The sequence below is a fragment of the Eretmochelys imbricata genome, chromosome 2 (genome assembly GCF_965152235.1).
Source record: "Eretmochelys imbricata isolate rEreImb1 chromosome 2, rEreImb1.hap1, whole genome shotgun sequence".
Classification (NCBI taxonomy): domain Eukaryota; kingdom Metazoa; phylum Chordata; order Testudines; family Cheloniidae; genus Eretmochelys; species Eretmochelys imbricata.
In genome coordinates this window covers 168436360-168464180 of record NC_135573.1, presented here as the reverse complement: position 1 = coordinate 168464180, position 27821 = coordinate 168436360, and the positions used below count along the sequence as shown (strand labels likewise).

The 27821-nt window shown below is 42.9% G+C and overlaps 1 protein-coding gene across 1 annotated transcript; it reads left to right on the top strand.

The window, feature by feature from the left end:
• Positions 1 to 25914, top strand: UPP1 (uridine phosphorylase 1). Its single transcript, XM_077809210.1, has 8 exons — positions 1 to 57; positions 3009 to 3076; positions 16638 to 16755; positions 18311 to 18469; positions 20174 to 20288; positions 21610 to 21819; positions 23331 to 23477; positions 25766 to 25914. Exons 2-8 carry the CDS (start codon positions 3024 to 3026, stop codon positions 25903 to 25905), a joined length of 942 nt encoding a protein of 313 aa, XP_077665336.1. The 5' UTR covers positions 1 to 57; positions 3009 to 3023; the 3' UTR covers positions 25906 to 25914.
• The last annotated feature ends 1907 nt before the right edge of the window (positions 25915 to 27821 follow it).

Below are 27821 nucleotides of genomic sequence, written 5' to 3'. Positions count from 1 at the left end.
GTTGAGAGCCGCTAGAATTGGGCAGCCGCTGGAGTTCAGCTTCTCCTTCCCCGCAAGGTAGGTTACAGCTGGTGCAAGGGAAGCCAAGCAATGCCCCCTTTAACTGGGCGGAGAGATGCCTACTGTGTCGATTGCTATTGTGCCCAATATTCATCATTCCTAGTTAAAAATCCGGTACTGGAAGCCCCTTGTGGGAACTGGGATTTCATTTCTTTGTCCCTTCCCTTGCTGATGAGGAGATGAATCTTAAAACCAACAGCACTGTACTGTTTTATGAAATGCCAGAATTTGTGCTGGTACTGGTAGAGAGAGCTTTATGGGGTCAGCTGTTTGGCCGGGGAGGTAGTTTTTCTTTGGAGCAAAGTATACCCGTGTTTCACAATCAGGCTAACAGATCAGCTAGGGGTTCCTCATGTGAAGAAACCCATACTGAACTGTCATTATCTGAGTGATACAGAAGTAGACATACAATATGAACGGAAAGCCTATTGCAGAAGTGCTATATAATGGAAGCAATCACTTAAGGATGAGGAAAAAATATGCTCACACTGAAAATTGAGGGCTTAACCAACTCCTGTTAATGTCAGCAGGAGTCATTCCAATGAGTTTAACAGGAGATAGAGCAGAACCTGAGAGTTAGCTCCTATTTTAAAAAAGTACTGATAAGACATTAATCAAAGAAAGCCACAGTAAAAATTATGGGCTTTGCATAGTTGTAAAATGTTAATCATCAAATCTGAACACTGATTAAAATAGGGAATCTACTTCTAGGTTTGAAATTTGCACCTGTTTTGTACTATATACTGTGTACCTTCTTCAGAAAACAATAATTTCTTAACACCTATCTAATGTAAATTGTATCATAGAAAAGGAAGATTGTTAAAATAGTTTCCATGGCTATCTTAAATGAAAATTTTTCTTTTAAGTAATATTTTCTATTTTAGTAGCTTGTATTAATCTATGCATCTAGCGATCTATAACACACTAGCGTATTGAAGTGAATATTGATTCCATTAGTAAAGAGGATTAAAGATCCAAAATTAAAAGTCCTGAAAATAATTTAAATTGTTGTAAATTTACTTCAAAAATCATTTATTCATTCATCAGTTTAGGCACTAAACAGAATGTGAAAGTCTTCTTCTCCATCTGGGATCAAATGTAGCCTAGATACATAAGTATAATATATTAGTTATACAATTATACATTCTTATTATTGGAAATAATACAATTCCAGTTCTCTCACATACTTGGATCAATAATTGCCTAAAAGTGTAGCATGACTTTATGCAAATATTAACCCATTTAACAGTGATATCTTCCTCTGTTAAGCACTTGTAATGATGCCTGACTATAATAACAGAGGTAAGTCCATGGGGTTGGATCAGTGTAACTGGTGATGAAATTTGACCCAGTACTCTTATAGTTTACTGCAATGTCTCTATACATTTTAATATAGTTTCTTTTGATAAAGCTGATTACCCTAAATAAAGGAAAAACCCTTCCTCTAAGCATCAACACATTCCCAATACTCAATAATTTGTTATGAGCGGGGTAAAACTTGTTATAAGTTGAGTTAAAACCCCAGTTAACATAACTGTGAACATAAGCCCCCGCCTAAAACAACCTGCCCTGTGTGAACCTGCCCGGGAACTTTTGTCTGAATATTTTTATGGGTAGGTTGTGTGTGTGTGTGTAGAGAAAGAGATCACAGACAAAGTGAGGACAGATGTGTATGTGTGTGTGTGTGTCTAGAGATCACATACAAACTGAGGACAGACAGAGGGAGAGGCAAGAAAGCCAAGTAGGAGCTCCAAGCCACTAATCACAGTGTGACCCTGGGAAAAAAAGTTAGAGAGAGCACTTTGGGGTCTGGTGTTGGCTCACGTAGCGTGGGGGGTGTAGACTAGGTCTTTGTCTTCACTAGTACTTCTGTTGGCAAAGTTTTTATCCCAACCGACATGTTTCACTGACAAAAGCTGCGTGCTATGTGAGTGGGAGATGCTCTCCCGCTGACAAAGCTACCACTACTCATTGGGGGTGGTTTAATTATTTCGACAGGAGAGCTCTCTCCCGCTGGCATAGAGCAGTTACACAGGAGACCTTACAGTGGCACAGCTGCAGCAGTACATCTGTGTCATTGTAAGGTCCATAGTGTAGACATAGCCTAAGAAATTGCCCCTTTTGTTCTTGGTTCCTTCCATATTCAAAGACATAGGGACTTTGCTCATTCCTTGTAAGTAAACAGGCTGCATCAAGAAAAATACTAGACAATCAATTTCTGCTTCCAACTGGAGCATCCCCAGGGCCTCAAACTTTTAACTAGCCACTGGGGTCAAAAAGGGGCAACACAATTCTCTTTTCCCACATGTAAATATTCGGGCTTTTTTCATCAGATCTTCTGTGTTTCTTTCTCAGAAAAAAAATATTTTGTAATTTTGTTGCAAAATCTGACTCTTTCCTTCTATTGCAGTCATTAGGTTGAGTGTTTCTTTAAGGAAGAGATTTGACTCAATAGTGTTCACCTCCCATTTATTTGTGTACTCATTTGGGCTCAGCAATGATGCAGAACTTCCTTTACGACATTTTATAATTTGTCTTAGTCATACAGAATGTGTTTTGCATAAGAATGACAAAAAATGTCTTTGTGTAGTTCAAGTTTTGATGCAGAGATATTTAACCCACTGGCATCAGCTGTAAAATTGTCCATTTTAATTTTGGATAAATGCATATTTTAAAAAATCTAATAGTCAGATGTTCACATTGTTGAAATTTCACCATTTTTGAAGGAGCTGTATTATGTGTGGACCTTATTATTAATGTATTTATTTAATGTTTTAGAGTTAAGAGTAATGACTATGTAGACTAGATGCAACATCTGCGTTACAATTAATGAAAATAATTTTAAAATGGGACTAAGCAGTGTGTAAAATTAAGCATGCATGTAGATCTTTTTAGGATCAGGGCCTTATTTTGTCACTGAAGTACCATACACTGTTTTCTTCCTTCAGGTCTAACTGTATAGAATGGCACCTGGTATAACAGCTGAGAAGAAGACTGAGGATGAACAGTCATCAAAGTAAGAACCAAAACTAATTTCAGTATCTACTTTGAAGGTATATAAATGTACCACTTTTAACTCCTCCCAAATAGCATGTTTTTCATTTCACAACCTAATGTTTTAAATAGTAAAACTCTACAGCACATATGTGGACTGTGGCCAGGTCTAAGCTCAAAACTTTCACTGCTATTGTAATATCACTTAGGCACGTGATTTCTTTCCAACATTTTTGTCCTGGGAAAAGCCTTAGTGTGGACTCAGTTATACTGGCAAAAAAGTGCGTTGGCAAGTATAGTTTTATTTAGTTCAGACACCAGCACTCTTGAAGTATAAGCTGTGTCTAATTTAGAAGGGTTTGCCAGAATAACTATACCAGTATAAAGACAGGTTTCAGAGTAGCAACCGTGTTAGTCTGTATCCGCAAAAAGAAAAGGAAGACTTGTGGCACCTGAGAGACTAACAAATTTATTTGAGCATAAGCTTTCGTGAGCTACAATGAAGTGAGCTGTAGCTCACGAAAGCTGTTGCTCAAATAAATTTGTTAGTCTCTCAGGTGCCACAAGTCCTCCTTTTCTTTATACCAGTATACTTATACTGGAAAATCGATGTAGACTGTGCATGAAACCCTGACTCAACTGAAGTCAATGAGAGCTTTACCATTGACTTGAATGGTGCCAGAATTTCATCCCATGTATTTTGGAATTTTGAACAAATATTTCAATCCAATTATCTCATTCTTTCTTTAGATTTGTGTTGGTATAAGAAACTGAGTGTCAAAGATTAATGGTTAGCCCTCAGATATTTTTTATTTACTTAGCTGGCACCTAAAATGTGGGAGGCACTTCACACAGATGCAAGAGGAAAAGTTCTCTGCTCTGAAGAGCTTACCATGTAATGCTTCAGTGCTCCAAAAACTTTACTATCGTAAACTCATGGCACTACTTGTTGAAGTAAAGTTAATCACGTACGTAAGTGTTTGCAAGATTGGAGCCCAAGGCCCTAGGTGTCTGTGGGTGCAGGGGTCCGTCTGTATGCATCTGATTAAAGGGTGTGGCCCTATAAGGACAAAATGCAGACACAAGGAGGGAGGGACACAGTATTAAAGCCAATCATGAAGACAGTGGTGTTGAAACATGCCTTGTGAATTTGACAATATTTGTGGATTTTTATATATATATATATTAGGATTGTTGATTAATCACAGTTAACTCATGTGAGTAACTCAAAAAAATTAATCGTGATTAAAAAAATTAATCGCAATTAATCACAGTTTTAATCCCACTGTTAAACAATAGAATACCAATTGAAATTTATTAAATATTTTGGATGTCTTTCTACATTTTCATATATATATTGTATTCTGTGTTGTAATTGAAATCAAAGTGTATATTATTATTACAAATATTTGCACTGTAAAAATGATAAATGAAAGAAATAGTATTTTTCAAAACTATTTAAATAAATGGTATTGTATTATTGTTAACAGTGTGATTAATCTCATGATTAATTTTATTAATCACGATTATTGCGGGATTAATTGCACTGTTAAATTATAATAGAATGCCATTTATTTTTGGATATTTTCTACATTATCAGATATCTTGATTTCAATTACAACACATGCCAAAGCATGAAGGGGCATACAAATGTTTAGCACATCTGGCATGTAAATACCTTGCAATGCCGGCTACAAAAGTGCCATATAAATGCCTGTTGTCACTTTCTGGTGACAGTCTAAATAAGAAGAGGGCAACATTATTGCCTATAAATGTAAACAAACTTGTTTGTCTTAGCGATTGGCTGAACAAGAAGTAGGACTGAGTGGACTTGTAGGCTCTGAAGTTTTACTTTGTTTTGTTTTTAAGTGCAGTTATGTAACAAAACAAAAATCTACATTTGTAAATTGCAATTTCATGACACAGGTTGTACTACAGTACTTGTATGAGGTGAATTGAAAAATACTATTTCTTTTGTTTATCATTTTTACAGTGCAAATATTTAAAATAAAAAATAATACACACATTTTGATTTCAATTAAAACACAAAATACAATATATATGAAAATTTAGAAAAACATCCAAAATATTTAATAAATTTCAATTGGTATTCTATTAACACTGCGATTAAAACTGCAATTAATTGCGATTATTTTTTTAATCGTGATTAATATTTTTGAGTTAATCGCGTGAGTTAACTGTGATTAATCAAAAGCCCTAACATATATCTAGAGAGAGAGAGATAGAGAGAGAGAGATTAGTGTATTACAGTTTACTTCATTGTGTCTTGGGTTGCACTTTTATCACAAAGGGGCTGGTGTCCAAATAAAAAAAAAGTGTTTTCTGCATGTGCAAAAACAAACTGTTGAATGATTCTAAAACACATCCTGTTTGAATCTTGCAGTGACTCCAGCAAATATCACCATAGTCAAGTAATTGCTCTGTATTATTGGTACAAAGAGGTTAAGTCCCATGTAATCTGGCAGAAATACTTCTGAGTGATACTGTGGAGTATTGGTCTGGGGACACTGATTGTCCAAAGCCACAATCTGCAGGGCCAGCTGGGCCTTTCTGATGATGTCATAGCTGATCATCAGCACTCTCTGGGGCATGGCTACAACCTCATCATCCCTACACCAAGTGTGTTAAATACGGGGAGGGATAATAGGAGAACAAAGGTAACCCAAGTACTTTCTGAGGACAGTTAGAATCAATGAGATGTGGGGAGAGCGCATGGCTAAACTGTCCAAAATGCCAATCTGCTTTTTCAGCCATTGTCTCTTGTTAAAGCCAAATGAAAAACTGTTGCTTAATGAACATTTAGTTTTTCTAAAAGACAGTGAATTGATTTTGAAAGGGTGATTTGTCACATTGTGTGGGATGGGTCAGTTTAAAACAGTGGTGTAGGAGTAAAAAAAGAAGTAGGTAAACTAACCTAAACTAAACTCCATATTCCCCAAATGAGAAGTGGGCAACTCCGTTTACCCTTGACTACACTACTGGTTAAAATCTCCTTCAGCTCCCTTCCACAACCTCACAGATCTGACTCTCTGCAGAGAGGATGGGAGGGGGAGAAGGGGACTACATAGCCCAGGGAATCTTAGAGAGAAATTGTTAGGAAAAAATTAAACTATTCATATATTCAAATTGTTAGGGTAAAAATGTTTATAACATTTCCCTATTTTCTCCAATTCTTTCACTGGGAACTAATTTCCGTACTGGAAGGATATGTTACATAAACCTCCATAAAACTGACTTGTTGTTTTTTTTAAAGATTAAACCTAAATTTACTAAGCCATATTCCCAACAGAAATGAGCCACTCCAGGGTATGCATTACTGAGGATATGTGTGCGCTGCAGAGACTATGTCAGCATACCCCTGTAGAGTAGACTCAGCCTACGCTGACAGAAGGGTTTTTTTTCTGTCATTGTAGGAACACCAGCTCCCTGAACAATGATAGCTACCTCAACAGAAGCATTCTTCTGTCCACATAGCTGCGTCTTCACTCGATGCTATGTTGGCATAGCTACATTGGTCAGAGCTGTGTTTTTTTCATACCCGACTGACGTAACTATGTAGATATAACTTTCAAGTGTAGACAAAGCCTAAGCTATTAGTTCATGATTCTGGGTGCAGAAGGCACTGGGCCTTTGGCCTCATGTATCATAAATAGGATTGCCAACCCTCCAGGATTGGTCTGGAGTCTCCAAGAATGAAAGATTAATCTTTAATAAAAGATTATGTCATGTGATGATATCTCCAGGAATTCGACCAACCAAAATTGGCATCCGTAATCACAAAGTACTTTGAGGGGTACACCAAGAGTCTACACCAGTTTCTGGCTAATAGTTAGAGTTTCCAACCTGCTATGGCTTCACTTTGTAAGGTGACTTTTGCAAAGTTTCCATGGCCTAATACAGAATTTGCATATATAATTTTCCTCTATCTGGTCTGCATTCAACTTAATGTGAGGGTATCAAAGTGTCAAGGATTTGATATTTTCCCATTGCTCTTGGCATATTCTAGTTCCTCAGTCAGGTTTTTCTGGATGCACCACCTCTTTTCACTAACTAGTCAGAGGAGCTGTTTCTAGACAAATGGTTTATCAGTCTTTATTTAAAAAAACAACAACAAGGAGTCCTTGTGGCACCTTAGAGACTAGGTGCCACAAGGACTCCTTGTTGTTTTTGCTGATACAGACGAACATGGCTACCACTCTGAAACCAGTCTTTATTTATGTCTTTTCTTCCCTTTCTGTTCTTTTTTACACTCTATTCTCTGTTTTCTCTTACTCTTCAGTATTTTTCTCCCTACTATGTTGTCTCTGATTTCCACTTCTTCCACATTGTCTCTCTTATCTCCTCTTTCAGATCCCCATTTGTGTTGTCACCAATCTCGCCAGCCCCTACTCAAATTCTGTCATTGCTTTCCTCCCACTATGGTCTGGGTGCATGGCTCCAATGGATCCACTCTGCCTGGGATTCCCACAGGGACTGCCCCTCAAATCCTCAAGAAGGTGGGAGGGCTGGTTGAAATATAATACAGCCTCATGCCATATGAACTTTGCTGCAGTTTCTTCATGTGGCAGGAGGGTGTGATGCACATTGTACCTGCCTACCACACCCCCATCCTCACCTCCTCCCTAGCCTTGCAGGCTCCACAACCAGTTTCACTGCTTATTATGAAATTATTTTAGGCAAGGCTGGTAGCACTCCCTATTACATGTCTACACTACGAAATTAGGTCGAATTTATAGAAGTGGATTTTTTAGAAAGTGATTTTATATAGTCAATTGTGTGTGTCCCCACTAATCGCATTAAGTCGGCGGAGTGCGTCCACAGTACCGTGGCTAGCGTCGACTTTCGGAGCATTGCACTGTGGGTAGCTATCCCACAGTTCCCGCAGTCTCCACCGCCCCTTGGAATTCTAGGTTGAGCTCCCAATGCCTGATGGGGCAAAAACATTGTAGCAGGTGGTTTTGGGTACGTGTCGTCAGTTGCCCCTCCCTCCGTGAAAGCAATGGCAGACAATCGTTTTGTGCCTTTTTTCCGTGCGCGCGTCATACTGCTTTCAGCAGACGGTGCAGTAGGGCTGCAAACTATTGTCATTGAACAACCATTTCTGCTTCCACTCTGCTCTCCTGGTGCTATGAATCTACCTCGCAGGTCCTCTATATGACCATCATCATCCACCACTTCCACTGCCACTCTGCTCTCCTGGTGGTCTCACAGGTCCTCAAAATGACCTTCGTCATCCGCTGCAACTCTGCTCGGCTGCTCTTGTCTTGCCTTACCACGGCAAGCGTGCAGCCCGCTCAGCTGTTGTGTCCTGGCAGCAGATGGTGCAGTAGGTCTGCAAAACTTGTCATCCAACTACTGCTTCCCCTGCAACTCTGCTCTCCTGCAGATGCCATACCACGGCAAGCATGGAGCCCGCTCAGATCACAGCAGCAGTTATGAGCATTGTTAACACCTCGCACATTATCATGCAGTATATGCAGAACCAGAACCTCCAGAAGCAGGCGAGGAGGCGATGGCAGCGCGGTGACGAGAGTGATGAGGACATGGACATAGACTTCTCTCAAAGCATGGGCCCCAGCAATTTGGCCATCCTGGTGGCAATGGGGCAGGCTCATGCCATGGAACACCGATTCTGGGCCTGGGAAACGAGCACAGACTGGTGGGACCGCATAGTGTTGCGGGTCTGGGATGATTCCCAGTGGCTACGAAACTTTCATGGAACTTTGTGACTTGCTTTCCCTTGCCCTGAAGCACAAGAATACCAAGATGAGAGCAGCCCTCACAGTTCACAAGCGAGTGGCGATAGCCTTCTGGAAGCTTGCAAAACCAGACAGCTACCGGTCAGTCGGGAATCAGTTTGGAATGGGCAAATCTACTGTGGGGGCTGCTGTGATGCAAGTAGCCAGCACAATCACTGAGCTGCTGCTATCAAGGGTAGTGACTCTGGGAAATGTGCAGGTCATAATGGATGGCTTTGCTGCAATGGGATTCCCTGACTGTGGTGGGGATATAGCATATACCTTTCTTGGGACCGGACCACCAAGGCAGCCAGTACATAAACCGCAAGGGGTACTTTTCAATGGTGCTGCAAGCACTGGTGGATCACAAGTAACGTTTCACCAACATCAACATGGGATGGCCAGGAAAGGTACATGACGCTCCCATCTTCAGGAACTCTGGTCTGTCTGAACAGCTGCAGCAAGGGACTTACTTTCCAGACCAGAAAATAACAGTTAGGGATGTTGAAATGCCTATAGTTATCCTTGGGGACCCAGCCTACCCCTTAATGACATGGCCCATGAAGCCATATATGGGCACCGTGGACAGTAGTCAGGAGCTGTTCAACTACAGCCTGAGCAAGTGCAGAATGGTGGTAGAATGTGTATTTGGACGTTTAAAAGCTCTCTGGCAAAGTTTACTGAGTCGATTAGACCTCAGAGAAACCAATATTCCCATTGTTATTACTGCTTGCTGTGTGCTACACAATATCTGTGAGAGTAAGGGGGAGACGTTTATGGCGGGGTGGGAAGTTGAGGCAAATCCCCTGGCCGCTGATTACGCGCAGCCAGACACCAAGGCGATTATAAAAGCACAGCAGGGCGCGGTGCGCATCAGAGTAGCTTTGAAAACCAGTTTCATGACTGGCCAGGTTACTGTGTGACACTTCTGTTTGTTTCTCCTTGATGAAAACCCTCCCCCTTGGTTCACTTTACTTCCCTGTAAGCCAACCGCCATCCCCTCCCCCCTTCGATCACTGCTTGCAGAGGCAATAAAGTCATTGTTTTTCAAATTCATGCATTCTTTATTAATTCATCACACAAATAGGGGAATAACTGCCAAGGTAGCCTGGGAGGGGTAGGGGAGGAGGGAAGGACAAGGCCACACTGCACTTCAAAACTTCTTGAATGCCAGTCTTCTTTTGCTTGGGCAGTCCTCTGGGGTGGAGTGGTTGGGTGCCTGGAGCGCCCCCCTCGCTTTCTTGGGCGTCTGGGTGAGGAGGCTATGGAACCTAGGGAGGAGGGCGGTTGATTACACAGGGGCTGCAGTGGCGGTCTGTGCCTTTCCTGCACCTCAACCATACGCCGGAGCATATCAGTTTGATCCTCCAGTAGCATCAGCCTTGCATCCTGCCTCCTCTCATCACGGTTGCCACCACCTCTCCTGTTGCTCCAGCCATCTATCCTTCGCGCACCCCTCCTGTCCTCGCGTTCATTTTGTGCTTTCCTGGACTCTGACATTGTCTGCCTCCATGCAATCTGCTGGGTTCTTTCAGTGTGGGAGGACTGATTGAGCTCAGAGAACATTTGATTGCGAGTGCGTTTTTTTCATCATCTTATCTGTGCTAGCCTCTGGGATGGAGATGCTAGTGGCAGCATTGAAACATTTGCAGCTGCGGGCGCAAAAAAGGGAGAGTAAAACTGAAAAAGACACACTGGCCATTTAAAAGGAGGGGCTGATGTTTTTAGGTTAATGTGCAGCACAAACCCAGCTAAAGCCTCCACACACCCGATTCTCTCGGATGAGCGCTTCACCCCTCCCCCCACCACGTGGCTAACAGCAGGGATGATTTCTTTTGAGCCACAGGCAAACAGCTCAGCAGGAACAGCCACCTCTGAATGTCCCCTTAATAAAATTCCCCTATTTCAACCAGGTGACCATGAATGATATCAGTCTCCTGAGGATAACACAGAGAGATAAAGAACGGATGTTGCTTGAATGCCAGCAAACACCTGGACCACACGCTACCATGCTTTCTTATGCAATGATTCCAGACTACATGCTACTGGCCTGCTGTGGTAAAGTGTCCTACCATGGAGGATGCAATAAGGCTGCCCTCCCCAGAAACCTTTTGCAAGGTCTTTGGGAGTACCTCCAGGAGAGGTTCATTGAGATGTCCCTGGAGGATTTCTGCTCCATCCCCAGACATGTTAACAGACTTTTCCACTAGCTGTACTGGGCACGAATGCATCCCAAGTCTTCAGGGCAAATTAATCATTTAAACACACTTGCTTTTAAACTGTGTATTATATTTACAAAGGTACACTCACTCGCCTTCTTCACCTTCAAGGTCCGGGAGCCCGGGATGGGAGGGTATTAGCTCCAGGGTGATAAACAGTTCCTGGCTGTTGGGGAGAACCATTTCTCCGCTTGCCTGGTGTGCGCTATCTTTAACCTCCCCCTTCTCCTCATCGTCCTTGTCCCCAGAATCCTCATCCCTGTTGCGTGAGACTCCCTTGCAGGAGTCCACATACAGGTGTGGGGTAGTTGTAGGGGCACCCCTTAGAATTGCATGCATCTCATCATAGAAGCGGCATGTCTGGGGCTCTGACCCCGAGCGGGCGTTTGCCTCTTGGGTTTTTTGGTAGGCTTGCCTGAGCTCCTTAAGTTTCATGCAGCACTGCTGTGGGTCCCTGTTATAGCCTCTGTCCTTCATGCCCTTGGAGATTTTTTCAAATATTTTGGCATTTCGTCTTTTGGAACGGAGTTCTGATAGCACGGATTCATCTCCCCATACAGCGATCAGATCCAGTACCTCCCGTTCAGTCCATGCTGGAGCTCTTTTGTGATTCTGGGACTCTATGATCACCTCTGCTGATGAGATCTGCACGGTCACCTGTGCTGATCAGCTTGCCATGGTGGCCAAACAGGAAATGAAATCCAAAAGTTTGCGTGGCTTTTCCTGGATGCACTGGCCAGTGCATCCGAGTTGAGAGTGCTGTCCATAGCAGTCACAATGGAGCACTGTGGGATAGCTCCCGGAGGCCAATACTGTCGAATTGCGTCCACACTACCCCAAATTTGACCCGGCGATGTCAATTTCAGCGCTAATCCCCTCATCGGGGAGGAGTACAGAAATCGATTTTAAGAGCCCATTAAGTTGACAAAAATGGCTTCGACGGGTGCAGGGTTAAATCGATCTAACGCTACTAAATTCAACCTAAACTCATAGTGTAGACCAGGACTAAGATTGCCTAACACGAGCCATTATAAGATCCCATTTTCAGCTCCTTATAACTTTCAAACTTCAGCCATTAGGGCTGAAATTTTCCATGCAGGCTGTTAGGGAAAATACACTGGTTTGCAATGTTAACATTCTTCCAACTTCTTCTTTGAGAAGCTTTAGCACTTCCATGCTTTGGAGCAGGGGCTTGAAATTTTGCATGAGGAGGTCTGGGTGTCAGGGATGTACCTTTGGTCCCCTAAAAATATGCTCAAATTTGACAAAGTTGTAAGTCTTTGAAACTTCATAGTTCACATATGCTCAGTAGAATGTCATAGAATTTTGCTGCTAAATTCTCCAAAGATTCTGTGCTCACTAAGCATGCTCCATCCCCTCACAGCTCATACACGTGTCTGGACTGGGCATGCACCATCCCCACATGGCTGGGCACCTGAATTGAAAGCAGGGAGCCTGTCTCTTGTGCTTTCAATGACTCGCAACCCCCATATCAGGTGTCCAGGCAGTGTGAAGGAGGAAGCCACATAACTTGAATGCAGAGAGGTTGGAGAGCAGAATCAGGGAGGACTGGGAGGGGAAGGAAAGGAATAGATTGGATCAAGAAGCTTGGTGAGACTGGTACTAAAATTAGAGGAAAGAGAGAAACTGTCACAGAGTTCAGTGCAGGAGGACTGGGAAGGAGAGAGAAAGAGAAGACTGAGACTGGTTGGGTCAGGAGACTGGGAGCTGGGGAAGAGGATGTGATGGGGAGGCTTGAATTTATTGGGCAAGGTGACTGGGAGCTAGCTTGGAGGGGAGATGGGGACTGGTTGTTCTCAGAGACTGGAGTGGGAACTAGTGACAGAAACAGCGTGGGATGGGGGAAGCGGGTCTGAAGGGAAGGGAGGAGACTGGAACTGGCTGGACAAGGACACTGGGACTGGGAACCAGTGGGTAGAGGAATGGGGACAGATGCCAGATAGGTCTGATGAGGAGCTGGAGTGCAAAGCAGAACTGAGACTGGCTGGGTAAAAAGACTGGAGACAAAAAATTAGGGTTGGGGGAACTGGAACTGGCTGGACGAAGAGCTTGGGACTGGGAATTGGGTGTGGAACTGGAATTTGGACAGGAAGCTGCGAGGGGGAGACTAGGATTGGCTGGCCAAGAAAAATGGTACTGGGATAAAGGGCCGGGGTGGGGAGGACTGGGAGAGGAACAGGTTGGAGCGGTCAGACTTGGATTAGGGTGGAGGGACAGAGAGAAGTGTCTGTAACCAGTGGTGAGCTGGATCCAGTTTGCACCGGTTTGCTAGAGCTGGTTGTTAAATTTAGAAGCCCTTTTAGAACCGGTTGTTCTGCAAGGGTGTTCCAGCCCTGGAGCACCCCTGGGGAAAATTTGGTGGGTGCAAAGCACTCACTAGCAGCTCCCCGCCCCTGGCCCCAGCTCACCTCTGCTCCGCCTCCTCCCCTGAAAGCACCGCCCCGCTCTGCTTCTCCGCCTCCCCCCCGCACCCCCCCCGGCTTTCCGCAAATCAGCTGTTAGCGCAGGAAGCCAGGGCGGGCTGAGAAGCAGGCGGCGGCTTCACACTCAGGCACAGGGAGGCAGAGGTGAGCTAGGGCAGGGGGGCGCAACAAGGGCCGCCTGCACCGCAACAGGTAACCCAGGATGGGGGGCACGCAGGGGAACTGCTCCCCAGCCCCAGAGCCACTTTTGACGTGATCAGTTGGGGGAGCAGCCGCTCCCCCTGCTCCCTGCCTAGCTACACTACCCCACCCCTAGGAGCCAGAGGGACCTGCCGGATGCTTCCTGGGAGCTGCCCCAGATTAGCACTGTCAGGACTCCCCACCTCACCCCCCGGCGGGTCCCTCTGGCTCTTAGGGGTGGGGTGGGTACCCACTACGGTGGCCCATGAGACCCTCCTGCCCAGTTCTGGGGGCAGTCAGGTGACAGGGGTGGATGGGGCGGGGTCCGGGGGGGGGAGGGCGCGTCAAGGAATGTGGCTGGTTGGATGGGGCAGGAGTCCTGGGGGGCGGGGTGGGCAACAACCCCCTCGTGGGGTGAGGAGGGAACCCGTTGTTAAGATTTTGGCAGCTCATCACTGTTTGTAACCATTAAAGGGAACACTCCTCTCCAGAGTGTAGAATGGAACTCTAGATTCCATAATCTCACTATTCTTCTGCTGTCAGCAAATATCTATGAAACCCACAGGAAAGATGTGTGTCTCATCTCACTCTCATGCTGGTCCACATAGAAAATGACAACCTACTACTACTACTATCATTACTCTTAAGAGGTTCGGGTCTGCATGGGGAATCTAAGACTTACACTCTGCTGCTGAACCACATATATCATATCATATCAGTATGATGCCACATGATGAAATTTGTTTTTTTCAGTTTGCTTTAAAAAAAACAAACAAACCAGAAAATTGCACACACACACACTCACAACCTGCATTAAAAGAACATTAGTAAAGTTGTAAAGTCAAGCACTCAGAAGTTTATAAAATGCCAATATTAAGATTGTCTGTACAACCCTTCATTTGGCCCCCCATGTGTGTATTACTCCTGGGGAATTCTGCACTAAAAATTAAAAATTCTGAGCACAGTATTTTAAAATTCTGCATATTTTATTTCTCAAAATAATATACTCTTTCCAGTTTCAATAATTTTGGTAATTTTATTTCAAAATACCTGTTAGCAAGTATGTCTGTAACAATACAGACAAAAAAAAGATTCTGGTATATGTATATATATACACACATATATATATTTTTTTACAAATAAATTTCTTATTAGGCATATTAATAGAGAATGTTGAGTAATTCATTTAAATTACAATACAGAACTGCATTTCCTGCATACACCAGAAGCTTGGGGGAGTCAGGGGTAATGGAGGAGCTGAGGGAAAGGGAAAGAGCCTGGAGTGAACCTGCAAGGTTGTTGGGTGTGGGTGGGAGAAGTATGGAACAGGTTTTTTGTGGGACAGGATTGTTTGGGAATTGAGAAGCCTCCCCCGTGCAGACCCTGACTATCCCAAGTGTCTTCCATTCAATCAGGCACATCTGCCCCTGTCTCCGCACCCCCCATCCCTATGGGCTTCTGCAGCCTCCTCCCCCATCCCGATGTGTCCCTGCAGTCCCCATCCCCATGTAGCCTTGAAGCCCCACTCCCATTCAGCCCCTGGCTTAACATTGTCACCCCACTAGCTCCTGAGCCTGCATCCCAATTCCCCCCATTAACCATTCTGAACCCCCAGTCTATGACCCTCCAGCAACCCCATGTGCCCTATTCAGTCTGTCCTAACCTGGCTCTGCAGGCAGGGTGCTGTGATGAACTTCTACTCCTGGGGGAATTCTACGCCACTGAGCATGCACAGAATTTTTTTCCCCACAGAAAATACATTCTGTCCCAGTGCTGCAGTTCTGCCTTTTGCTCACCAGAGGCCACTGTGTCACCAGAACAGCTGGCTGTGTTCATGATGCTGGCCGTTCTGGTGCCACAGCGGCCATTGGTGGGTGAAAGGTGGAACAGCAGCACTTCTTGGGCAGAATGTATTTTCTGCGAGAGAAAAAAATTCTGTGCCAGACATGAATTCTGCACATGCACAGTGGCACAGAATTCCCCCAGGAGTAGTCTATGCATGATGATGCAGTCTTTAACTGTATAATCATGTAGTGTTTTTTCCACAGGACTCCTGCCTCATTTAATTCAGTGCACAGATTGGACCTGCTCTGGGGATGAATCAGGGTTGTGTAGTTAAGGAGGCTGTTGTCTGTAGGACCCCTGCCTCATTAACTGAAGAAGTTGGAAGGTGAATGAAAAAGAGAGTTGCAGGAAGACACAGGACGATCTCATGTTAAGGTTTCTATGCCACAAAGTTCCTGTGTTATGGCGGGCAAGTCACTTAAACTAAATTTTTCACAGATGGTCTCTAATTGTGTGTTCCTCATTTTCTGGCTGCCCATTTTGAGAGGCTGAGGTCTGATTTGCAGAAGTGCTGAGTGCTTACAGATACCTTGAAGTCAATGAGAGATGTGCTTTGAACATATAAAGGGCTATATAATGCTACATGCTACAAAACCTCAGATTCTAGGAGTCCCAAATTTTGCACCCAAAACTAGTGTGTTTCAGTTCCCATCTGTAAAATGGGGGATAATACCACCCTTTCATCTCACAGAGAGGCTGTGAAAATAAATGAATGTTTATGAAGTACTCAGTTTCTATAGTGATGAGGACCATAGAAAAACCCATGGGGAAATTCATAATTCTGTGTTTTAAACAAGGTTTGAATATTGTGCAGTAAATAAGGCCTGGGGCCACACATTGAGGATAAAACAAAACAAAAAACATAAAACAAAAAATTGAATAGCTGCTCATTTAATGAGCACAGTCCATCCTGTACACTGAATGAGGCAGGGGTCTATTGGAAAAAAACAGCATGTGATCATGTCATTAAAAACTGTCTCATAATGCATACACACAAGGGGTTAAGTTCAAGATGCACAGGCAACCTTAATTCTGGCTTTTTCTAACTTTTGAGCACTAGACTTTTACAACCTTAATAATGTTATTTTAACATAGTTTTTTTTTAGTTTAATATATATTTTCCATTTCCATGACAGAAACAACTTAATTCATCTCTCCAATCCTCACCTTGAGAAAATGAAAGACGATATCCTGTACCATTTTGCTCTTGGGACTAGCACCCATGATTTTCCTGCCTTGTTTGGAGATGTAAAGGTAAGAACCTTGCTTTCATTCTGGAAGTTTAAACATGTCAGCAGACTGTGCAACTCCCGCTAAAATTTAATTGTGTCCAGGATGAGATTAAAGACAGTGGCATGAATCAGTTTGAGAAATGCATGGAAAGAAGGTAAGACCTTCTCAGTGGGAATGCTGGTATGATCATACAATTTTTAGACTTACCAGAGCTATCAGTCTCCTTTTGTGGTTATTGGGCCAAATGCTGAAGTCCCTACTCAGACTTCAGTCAGGCAAATCTCCCTTGTGAGGCCTTACTCTGTTCCCACTGAAGTCAATACCAAACTTTCACTCATTTCAGTGGGAGCAGGTTCAAGGTCTTAGCGGCCTAGTTGACGTTTTATATGGGTAAGGACTGAGTGGGTACGGAGGCTTTGGCCCATATTGCATTTACTGAGTACACCAGCATTTTGTCCTGCTTTTGCATCTACTGTGGTAGCTTCTTGTACAAGGTTTATATGAAGTGAGATGAGTTGCCCAATCCATTACAAACAAAAACCCCATACCTGAAATAACACTCCTGAGGTGACAGAAAGTGCCTCATTTGCAAGCCCCATTTTTAAGGTATATTTTATACATTAACTGCCTTTCTTTTTTAGGACACAATGCTACTAGTCAAAGCATTACAGCAGTGGTGGGCAACCTGCGGCCCATCAGGGTAATCCGCTGGCAGGCCGCAAGACAGTATTTACATTGAGCGTCTGCAGGCACGGCCACCCGAATCTCCCAGTGGTCGCGGTTTGCTGTTCCCGGCCAATGAAAGCTGCGGAAAGTGGTGGCCAGCACATCCCTGCAGCCCACACCACTCCTTGCAGCTTCCATTGGCCGAGAACAGCGAACTGCGGCCACTGGGAGCTGTAGGCGGCCATACCTGTGGACAGTCAATGTAAACACTGTCTTGCGGCCTGCCAGCGGATTACCCTGACGGGCCGTGTGCGGCCTGTGGGCTGCAGGTTGCCCACCACTGTGTTACAATGTGTGTGCCCTGGAAATGGGTTCTATGTGGATACTGTATCAGAAATAAATCTCATGGTCTTATTTAGGCTTGCTGTTTGAACTCTTGGGTTTGGCAATACCAGTATATTCCAAATGGGAAGTGCTATCTCAGCCTCAGGGTTCATTCCTAGCGAGTTCTCTATATGCCAATACAGTTATGGAGCCCTCCCTCCCTCGGCATATTCAGATCATTTCTCCTTCACATCCAGTCTGCCTCTGGTAGCTATTATTAAAAACACACCCCAATACAAAATGCCATTTTAAATGTATGTAGTGCGAGTTCTACATTTTGTACTATACCAATGAAATTTCATTGTCAGGCAATGACAAAGAACTTGTGAGATCATTTAAGCCTTATTTTCAAACATTTATCTTTACAGACCTCTACAAGGAATGTAATAATAAAAATAATGTAGTTGGGAATAATTCGGATTAAACCTTTTGCATTATCATATTTACCTTTCCCTGTTCTTGAATATGCTGCATCATGTAGTCAGCTGCACAATTGTTGTGGTTTGTTGAATTCTGTCCATGCTAGTTTGTATGTGTTGGAGGAAGCCCTTCACGGATGAAAGGTTTTATCGCCTACATAGCTGAAGAGCTTGGACTTGGGAGCGTTGGTGCTGACTATCCCAACATCTGTGAAGGAACTGACCGTTACGCGATGTACAAAGTAGGACCTGTGTTATCAGTCAGTGTAAGTATTAAGCATTAAGGGAAGCGGGGGAGGAATTAGATTTGTCAGTGCTTCTAAAGAAAAGGACAAGGACTAGTCAGGAGTACCAATGAAAGTCTATGGGACTTGTGCTGCTAAGTCACATAGATTATGTCTCCACTGCAATAAAAGACTCATGGCATAGTTGCAGCTGGCTTGGTCAGGGGACTTGGACTTGTGGGGCTCGAGCTGCGGGCTAAAAATTGACGCGCAGATGTTTGGACTCAGACTGGAGCATGGGCTCTGAGACCACTGCAAGCCTGGGCTCCAGTGTTCCTGAAATAGAAGTACAGAATGTTTTTTTCAATATACAAGGCAGTAGTTGCAACTGAATCAACAATTTAAGCACATTTTAAATGGGACATGAATGCATATTTCTTTTAAATATTTCTTTAGAGGATATACATCCAAATTTTCAGGTCTACTTCAGTGGTGCAAAGTAGCTGGAAAGCTGGCTCAGCCAGCTCCTTCATAATTCCCCCCATGTAAGAGTAACCACTGAGTCACACAGATGCAATGGCTTTATGCCACCTCTCCTTCCGGATCCCAGGGTAGTAAGGCTTTCCAAGGAGAAAGGGGCCATGGCTGGCATATTCCCAGTGATTCCTGGCTGCCACAACAACCTTTTGTAATCATGAGTAGCATGTTTTCTACCCTATTGGTCCTATGCTAGGGACAACACAGAGACTGCTTACACTCAGTACAGATGGGGAAGGAACAAAGGTGGCTGTTTCTTAGCTATGGCTGAGGATCCAGGGTTAGATTTTCAAAAGGTACTTAGTAGCTTAGGAGTACAAGTACCAGTGAAAGTCTATGGGACTTGTGCTGCTAAGTCACATAGATTATGTCTCCACTGCAATAAAAGACTCATGGCATAGTTGCAGCTGGCTTGGTCAGGGGACTTGGACTTGTGGGGCTCGAGCTGCGGGCTAAAAATTGATGCGCAGATGTTTGGACTCAGACTGGAGCATGGGCTCTGAGACCACTGCAAGCCTGGGCTCCAGAACAAGACCAAACGTCTACTGCAATTTTTAGCCTTGCAGCCCAAGCCCCGTGAGCTCAAATTAGTTGACCCGGGTTCTGAGACTGGGTGCCACGGGTTTTTTATTGCAGCGTGGACATACCAAAAAGCACTTTTGAAAACCTACCCCTAGCCCATAGCATCAACTCCACAGCTGTAGCCCTATTGTGCTTTCTTTCCCTGAAGGTGTGAATTGTCACATCATGGTGTAAGCTGGAGCAGACTCAGCCTTGTGAACTTTGTGACTATACCACAGCCTCCGCAATTTGTAATATTTTAGCTCAGCTGGAATCACCAGTGTTTCAGGTCATTAAGAACTAGTCTGAACATTGCTCTTGGGCCGTGTAGAAGCTTTGTGAGGGCATGTAACTGTAAAAGATTAGAATGGGACTCACGTTTAGAATATAGAGAATATAACATTTTTAAAATTAACATAACCCATGGTATTAGGGAACAATGGACCTGATCCAAAGTCCATTGAAGTCAATAGGAGTCTTTCCATTGACCACAATAAACTTCTGCCCTGCCCGATAGGTTAGGTTTGTACAAGAATACTTTTGCATGTATTTTTCATAGTAATTCATTAAAGAGATCTGCTCTAGTTCCCAACTCTTCTGTTAATAATGTATATGAATGTTCAGTGTAACTTTCTGATTTCATTTCAGCATGGTATGGGCATTCCCTCTATTGCAATCATGTTACATGAGTTGATGAAGCTGTTGTATCACTCCAAGTGTTCCAACATAACCATTATTCGCATTGGCACCTCTGGTGGAATAGGTATTTCCCCTTGATATTTCTCTTTTCTTTAAATTAAAGCATCTCTGTAGTTAAAGGTTTATAAAACAAAGTCATAATAATGATAATATCTAACACTTACTTCATTTTCAGAGGGCTTTACAAATTAATTAATGCTCATGACAGTTTGGTGAATATTTATTAGGTAAATATTAACACCCACACTTTACAGATAAAGCAGAGATTAAAAGGTGACTTGCAAAGGAAAATAAATTGGATTTGTTCCCTCTTTTCCTTCTTTATGATGTACAAAGAAGTCCTGAAGATTTTTTTTAAATACTTTGCTTGGTTTTTACATTAACAATTCTGTTCCTGTCTAGCCTGAATGTTTCTCTGATAACTGGAGAACTAGTGAAATGCTGACACAAGAGTCAAGAGAGTGAAAGCTGAACAACTGAAAGAGAGTTTTAATCAGACTGTGTAAAATTTTCGCTTGTTTTTGTTAATATCTATTTGATTCAAATAATTAAACATTTTGAATAAAGGGGGACTAGATTCAAGATTCAGCAATAATCTCTCTTAAATTAAGGTGTCAAAGCTAATATTATACATCCCAGAGAAGTCCTCCATCCAAATAAGGGAGCACCGAAATTGACATTCCTGTTTTGTTCTAATATTAAGAAAAGCAGAAGAAATTCCTTTCAACGCTTCTTCAAGGCATCATAGAGAAATGAAAAAGAATGCAAGTCCAATATTTAAAAAAAACACACCCCTTTTTACAATTTTAAGATCATCTTTAAAATACTGGTACAGTCCCAGTGAGTGGATCTTAGTTCTGCTATAGGACACATGAGTTTCTATCTTTCATGCCATAGTTCAGAATTCTGGATCATGAGAAAAAGAGAGAGAGAGAATGTTCAGGTTTTCAGTCATACACAGTACTCTTATTTTTCCTTAGACCTAATTACCCATCAGATAAAGGATTCTTTGATTTATATGATTTTATAATAAATGACAGGAAAATGTGCTTGAGTGAAGAGATCTGCAGCAAGCTGGAGAAAAGATCATTCATGCCCTATGTGAAACATTCCCTTAACAGTTGGGATTTGTCAGACCATTAAGATTACTTTACGGCTCTTTGTATTGTCCTTTTTAATTGGCAGTATATTGTGTCTTCTCTATAGAGTTATTTTAGAGCATTTGGAATAAACTACAAACATGCATATAGATCCTAATATTCTCCCATTGAATTTAGTGGCAACTCTCATTGATTTCAGTAGGAGCAGGATTGGGCTATAATGTACCTTGTTTACATACCAGCAGAGTGGCTGAACAACTCACTATATATATTTTTTTACAACAGGTCTGGAGCCAGGCTCAGTGGTAATAACCAGTCAATCAGTAGATGCTACCTTCAAGCCTCAATTTGAACAGGTTATCCTAGGAAAGACTATAATTCGTAGTACTAACCTAGATGACCAACTAGCCAAGGAACTGATGCAGTGCAGTAAGGAGATAAATCAATTCAATACAGTCATTGGAAATACTATGTGCACTTTGGATTTCTATGAAGGTAAGGCTAGCAATAGAACAATAGAAGTAAATTAGTAAGCAGTAACATATACAAATCAAACTGGGTTAGGGGATTTAGGCCCCAATCCAGCAAAGCACTTAAATATATGCTTAACTTTAATGAGATGAGTAGTCCAGTTAATCTTTGCTGTACTGGGGTGTAATTTTGTGGTGTTTCCCCCGCTCCCAGTGATTATCTAAAAAAAGAGTTGACAGTGACTGACAGCTCATAAATTGTATATCTTTTGATTACTGAATTATCAGGGTATTTATTTAGTGGAGTTGCTATAATCGCCATTAGTGCCCTATGGAATTTGATAATGAGAGTTATTGGTTGTTTTTTTCTTTTAATTGTTCATGTGTCTAGAAGAAATTCTCTATAAGCAGCCCTGGAAAAAGTTGCTGATTCATCCTTAATTAATCATTAATTGGATAATTGGATGTTACATCAATCGTGCCAAATTTGGGATGGGCAAACATCACGGATTTAAATTTGGGATTGATTTAGATAAGCACCCACAATTTCAGATGTTTCTCTGAACCTCCCAGGTCTACAAACCGAGCTGGAAATCTTGTGAGAACAAGCTTTCTCCCCAAATATCTGGCACTTCTGCCTCTAGTTGTGGCTGGATATACTGCAAGAAGAGCATTGCTTGGAGGACACACAATCCATGGTTCTAGCAGTGCTTAAGGCAGATCTCAAGCAGAACAATGTCAATATGTGGCTTTTTTCAGGCACTGTTAGGAAGGATAATGAGTCCGTGATCCAGTCAGTGGGTCCTAAAAGCACACCAACAGGTTTCCTACAGATGCTACCAAATCTACTACAAAACTTGCAAACAGGCAGAGAACCTCAGCTTTGGGAATTCAGTTCCCAAAAACAAAAAATATGACAACTAAAGAACTGTAAAGTTTATTTTGGCTGTATGCAGTCTAACACTGCTTAATAAAAAAAATCTATTTCTTTGGGGCTGAACCCCAAAGAGCTGGAATAAGCTAACTCTTTCCTAAAAATAGGCACCAATAATGTCCAATTTTAAAAAAAAAACTCTTGATTTCTCCTTATGTTAAAAAGTCTTCTAAGCATCAAAAGGGCTGAGATTATTCCTTCTCTCACTGCATCAGAAAGGCATTAGCAGAGCTGGATGCTTTTTTAGGGGACTGTTAAACTCAAACATAATCAGTACATCAAACTAGCCAAGAGGAAATGTCACCATTAAAATTTGACACTTAATTCATCTGAGGGACTATAGTCTACATTTTCCAGTTTATGAATTTGATAATTTAGTTGGTCTTTTCATATCTAATTACCTTGATCCTAAATTCAAATAATAAACTAATAAATTACATTTATAGAGTGCCTTTTAAGTAAAAACTGAGTTTAGTGCAGTGATAAAAATTAGGAAGGGTATATTAGAAATTGTAAAAATCTTGTGTCCCTCAGAGACTGAAACTCCCCCTGTACTTTCATCAGCACACACACAAAAAAATCTATATTTATATGCTTTATAGGCCAAGCCCGTCTGGATGGTGCAATCTGCTTATATACTGAAGAAGAGAAATTGCAGTATTTGAAGGCAGCTTATGATGCTGGAGTCCGAAACATTGAGATGGAATCTTCAGTTTTTGCTGCTATTTGTAATCTTAGTGGTGTCAGAGGTAATTGGATATATAGCATTTTATTTAGACTGAATCAGCTGTGTTGCATAAAACGTACAGTGTACAGAGTTTCAGAGCATTAAATTCATTGCAGTGGAAAGTTATGATACTGCACTATTTGCATATATGATTATAAATATGTATAGATGCTGTTAAGTTTATTTTAGTATGATTTGCTAGAACTTTGCAGTGTGTGTGTGCGCCAGGTCTATGTAAAGCCCCTCACACAAAGCTCTGATTCAGTTTAGTCCTGATCAGTTGCTGTTCCAGCTCTTGCCTTGCACTGAGAAGTAACCATTCAAGTATCAAGGTATCCGAAGGGACCAGGGGTGAAAGTAACTGAACAGACTTACCAGTACGCAGGGCGGCCAGGGTCCTGGGGGGGAGGGGCTCAACCAGAAGGGGTGGGGCCTTGGGCAGAAGAGACGGGGCTGAGGCCAGACTTCCCCAGCCAGCCCTTCAGAATGGCCCGGCAGTGATTTAAAGCAGGGGTCTCCAACTCAATTTACCTTAGGGCCAGTGCCAGTCCTTAAATCTTCCCAGTGGGCCAATAATGTCACTGAAGATGGTGTTCACTCCACCTCCCAGCCCGTTTCCTGCCCTTTTCGCTCACTCCCTTGGTCTCATGCCGCCCCAGCTGACTCTGTCCAGTGATGCTGCCTCCATGGCTGACTCTGCCCGGCAACTAGTGATGCTGCCTCCATGGCTGACTTTGCCCGGCGACTAGTGATGGTATCTCTGTCCCTCTCCCCCAGCCAATGGGAGCTGCGGGGATGGGGGGGGGTTGGCGCCTGCAGGAGAGAGCTAGCAGTGTGGCTGCCTGGGTCTCTTCTCTGCAGCTCCGCCGGCAACAGCAGGGATAGAAAACCGCTTGCAGGGAACCGAGCTACCGGAGATGAATGACACTTTGCCGAGTGGAAGCCCTGGGAGGGTCCCAGGAGCAGCAGGATGGAGCAACGTTGGGGAAAGGGGCATGTGAATCCCTTCTGCCTGCTCCCCTCCCGCCCCGCTCTTCGGCTGGCAGCCATGAGCGCCAGATGAAAGAACTTTTAAAAAAGTTTCTGTGTGCTGCAGTTCTCGGGCCGCAGATGGCCCACGGGCCGTGACTTTGAGACCCCTGATTTAGAGGGCCCGGGGCTCCTGGCCACCGCCGCCACTAGCGCTTCCCCAGGGCTCCGGCAGTGATTTCAAGGGCCCTTTAAATTGCTGCCAGAGCCCCAGGGCTCCCGGCCGCCACTGGTACGATCAGCTGTGTACCGGCTCTTACCGGTACGCCATACCGTACCATACCAGCTTACTTTGACCTGCGGAAGGGACTAATGTAACTGTCTTAAAGTCAAATAGGAAACTGCAGTAACTTTAATCAGTCAGGTAGTCTCTATGTACATGAAACTATAGTCACTTTCTTTACTTGCATATCAAAATGAAATATCAAGAGAGAGAATAACTAGATTTGCATTTGCAATTCTGAAACAATTAAGAAGGGTTTTCAGTTGCCTGGTGAATAATGTGGTTCCCAATTACAAAAGTATACACTCTTGTGAACTTTAGTTATGAGGTAGTTAAAGTTTAGGTAGGTGACCTAATGAAAGCTGATCACATACAACTTTAGAATAGTCATTTTAAGTTACTCTCCCATTTGCTGTGTCCATGTTCTAAGGCACAAAGTCTTTCTTTTCTAACTGGTCTGAGATACGAGAGCATGACTTGTCGTGAGGAGTTTACCACCTCTTTTTCTCCCATTTTTCCCTCCTCGGGAAGCTCACACTGCACCTGCCCTCTTCATCACTGTTGTTACCCACAGTAGTTGGATTCAAGCTAGCTCAGGTCTGTTAGTCCACGCACAGCTTTTGCTGTGTAGACATACCCTTATTCTCTGATGCAATTTTATCAATCTGACTTCTTGACACACTTCTTGAAAAAAAAATCCCATTCAGAAAAAGGTTCTAATGATGCAATGATTATGAATGATCTGAATGTGACCATATGTTGGAGCAGCTCCATTGACTTTACTAATGGCTTGATAGATTGCTTCAAACTATTAGTAATTTTTAAACAATATCTAAAGTGAGATAGGTACTTAATCCAGTTATTTATTATAAAGTGTGATTTCCATTGTCAACTGCTCAAACCCATCACTGAAACTATTAGTTTTCTTGGCTTTATCTCCTCTTATCCGTTTTGATACCTCAAACGCGGGTGTACAAATAGAAGATGCTCTCAAGCTTTCTCACGGTGAAAGTTACCTAAATGTCATTTCTAACAAACGCTATTTCTTTTATCTCTAGCTGCTGTGGTGTGTGTCACACTTCTGAATCGACTTGAAGGGGATCAGATTAGCAGCTCGCATGATGTACTTGTGGAGTATCAGCAGAGACCGCTGAAATTAGTGGGACACTTTATTAAGAAGTGCCTTGGGAAAGAGTGATGTACCCACCCTTTGCTGATTATTAGCAGAAGGCTAGTATTTCTTCTGACTTGAAACAATGCTCATAACTATAAATGCCTATAAAATCTTTTTTACCTCATGATAGCTTACACCAACCAAAATGCACTAAAGCTAATCATTAGTAGCTGTATGTTTCAGTAGCAGAACATGCTGAATATCTTATTTATTTGTATATCAGAAGACATAAGGTTTTACACTTTTCTATATACAGTAACTCCTCGCTTAACATTGTAGTTATGATCCTGAAAAATGCTATTTTAAGTGAAACCATGTTAAACGAATCCAGTTTCCCCATAAGAATTAATGGAAATTGGAGGGGTTAGGTTCCAGGGAAATTTTTTTCACCACACACACACGCACAGTATAAATTTTAAACAAACAATTTAATACTGTACACAGCAATGATGATTGTGAAGCTTGGTTGAGGTGGTGGAGTCAGAGGGTGGAAGAGGGTGGGATATTTCCCAGGGAATGCCTTACTGCTAATGATGAACTAGCACTTGGCTGAGCCTTCAAGGGTTAACACGTTATTGTTAATGTAGCCTCACACTCTACAAGGCAACACGAATGGAGGGAGGAGACACAGCATTGCAGAGAGAGACTGAGAGACAGACACACCGTGCGTGAGTGTGAGTGAGAGAGTCGCTCATTGCCCCTTTAAGTACACTGACCCCACTCTAAATACACTGCCTTTTAAAGTAGATCAGCAAGTTGAGACAGCAGCCAGCAAACTCCCTCAGTCCTGAGCCCTGTAGTGTGTCCCCCTGCTCTGTGGAGATGAGGTACAGAAACAGGAGGCTGGAGCTGGGGGAGGGGGACACCCTGACATTAGTACCTCGCTCTTCCCCACCACCACACACACAGAGTTAGCAGGAGGCTCCTGGGAGCAGCTCTAAGGCAGAGGGCCGGAGCAGCACATGGCAGTGGGGGGAGGAGCAGCTGAGCTGCCTGGCAGTTGATAGCCTGCTGAGAGGCTGCTGCACAGGGAACTTAGGGGAGCATGGAGCTGAGAGGAGGGCTGCCAGTCCACCCTGGTTCCAAGCCCCCACCAGCTAGCTGCAATGGGCTGCTCTTCCTGCAAGCAGTGGACAAAGCAGGCGGCTGCCAAACAGCGTTATAAGGGAGCACTGCACAACTTTTAACGAGCATGTTCCCTAATTGATCAGCAACATAACAACGAAACAATGTTAACCAGGATCACATTAAGTGAGGAGTTACTGTATTAGAAATTAGCCCTAATGTGCAGGATTAGACTATGGTAATATATATAAAAAAGCTTTATTTATTCATTCTTGCGAGAATAACATGCTAAGTGTTTGCAAAGCCAAACATTAAAACTAGCTTCAAAAGAAGAAGAGCTAAATTCATTGTATCAAAATGCCATGTAAATAGTTTTCACTGCCTTTTATACTCTTATTTCACACAACTGATCTGGCAAAAACAAGGTCCACTGTAAATCCTTACTCTGTTTCATATTTAGTAATCTTTGAGTAAACTGCATTATTTTCATTTCAGTAAAAAATTCAGTAAAAAAAAGCCTGGGACTGAATTTCCAAACCATTCCTCAGCTCCCAAGCCATGATTCAACAAGGCCATTTGTACTTGACTTTAAACATGTGCTTAAATCCACACATATTCAGAAAAGCACTTAAGCTTGCTTGTAAGTCCCATATCTTAAATTAATCATGTGCCTAAGTGCTTTGATTAATCAAAGGACTTCAGTGAGAATTGAAGGCACTCACAGGAGATATACACTATACTCAAGATTGGTGACAGGTGACATGTTTTCTGTCTCCTGATTATTTAACAGTCACCACCTTTCTTCTTAACTTACCTTCACCTCCACATCCTCAGGGGATGGCAGTCACTCCTACAGTCATTCGTGGTTCTTTTGG

Excerpts from the sequence above, each read along its gene's own strand:
- UPP1 (XM_077809210.1), top strand. The coding sequence starts at position 3,024 with ATGGCACCTGGTATAACAGCTGAGAAGAAGACTGAGGATGAACAGTCA. Across the intron at positions 18,470-20,173 it reads GACCTGTGTTATCAGTCAGT|CATGGTATGGGCATTCCCTC; the intron begins GTAAGTATTAAG and ends ATTTCATTTCAG. Across the intron at positions 23,478-25,765 it reads TAATCTTAGTGGTGTCAGAG|CTGCTGTGGTGTGTGTCACA; the intron begins GTAATTGGATAT and ends TTTTATCTCTAG.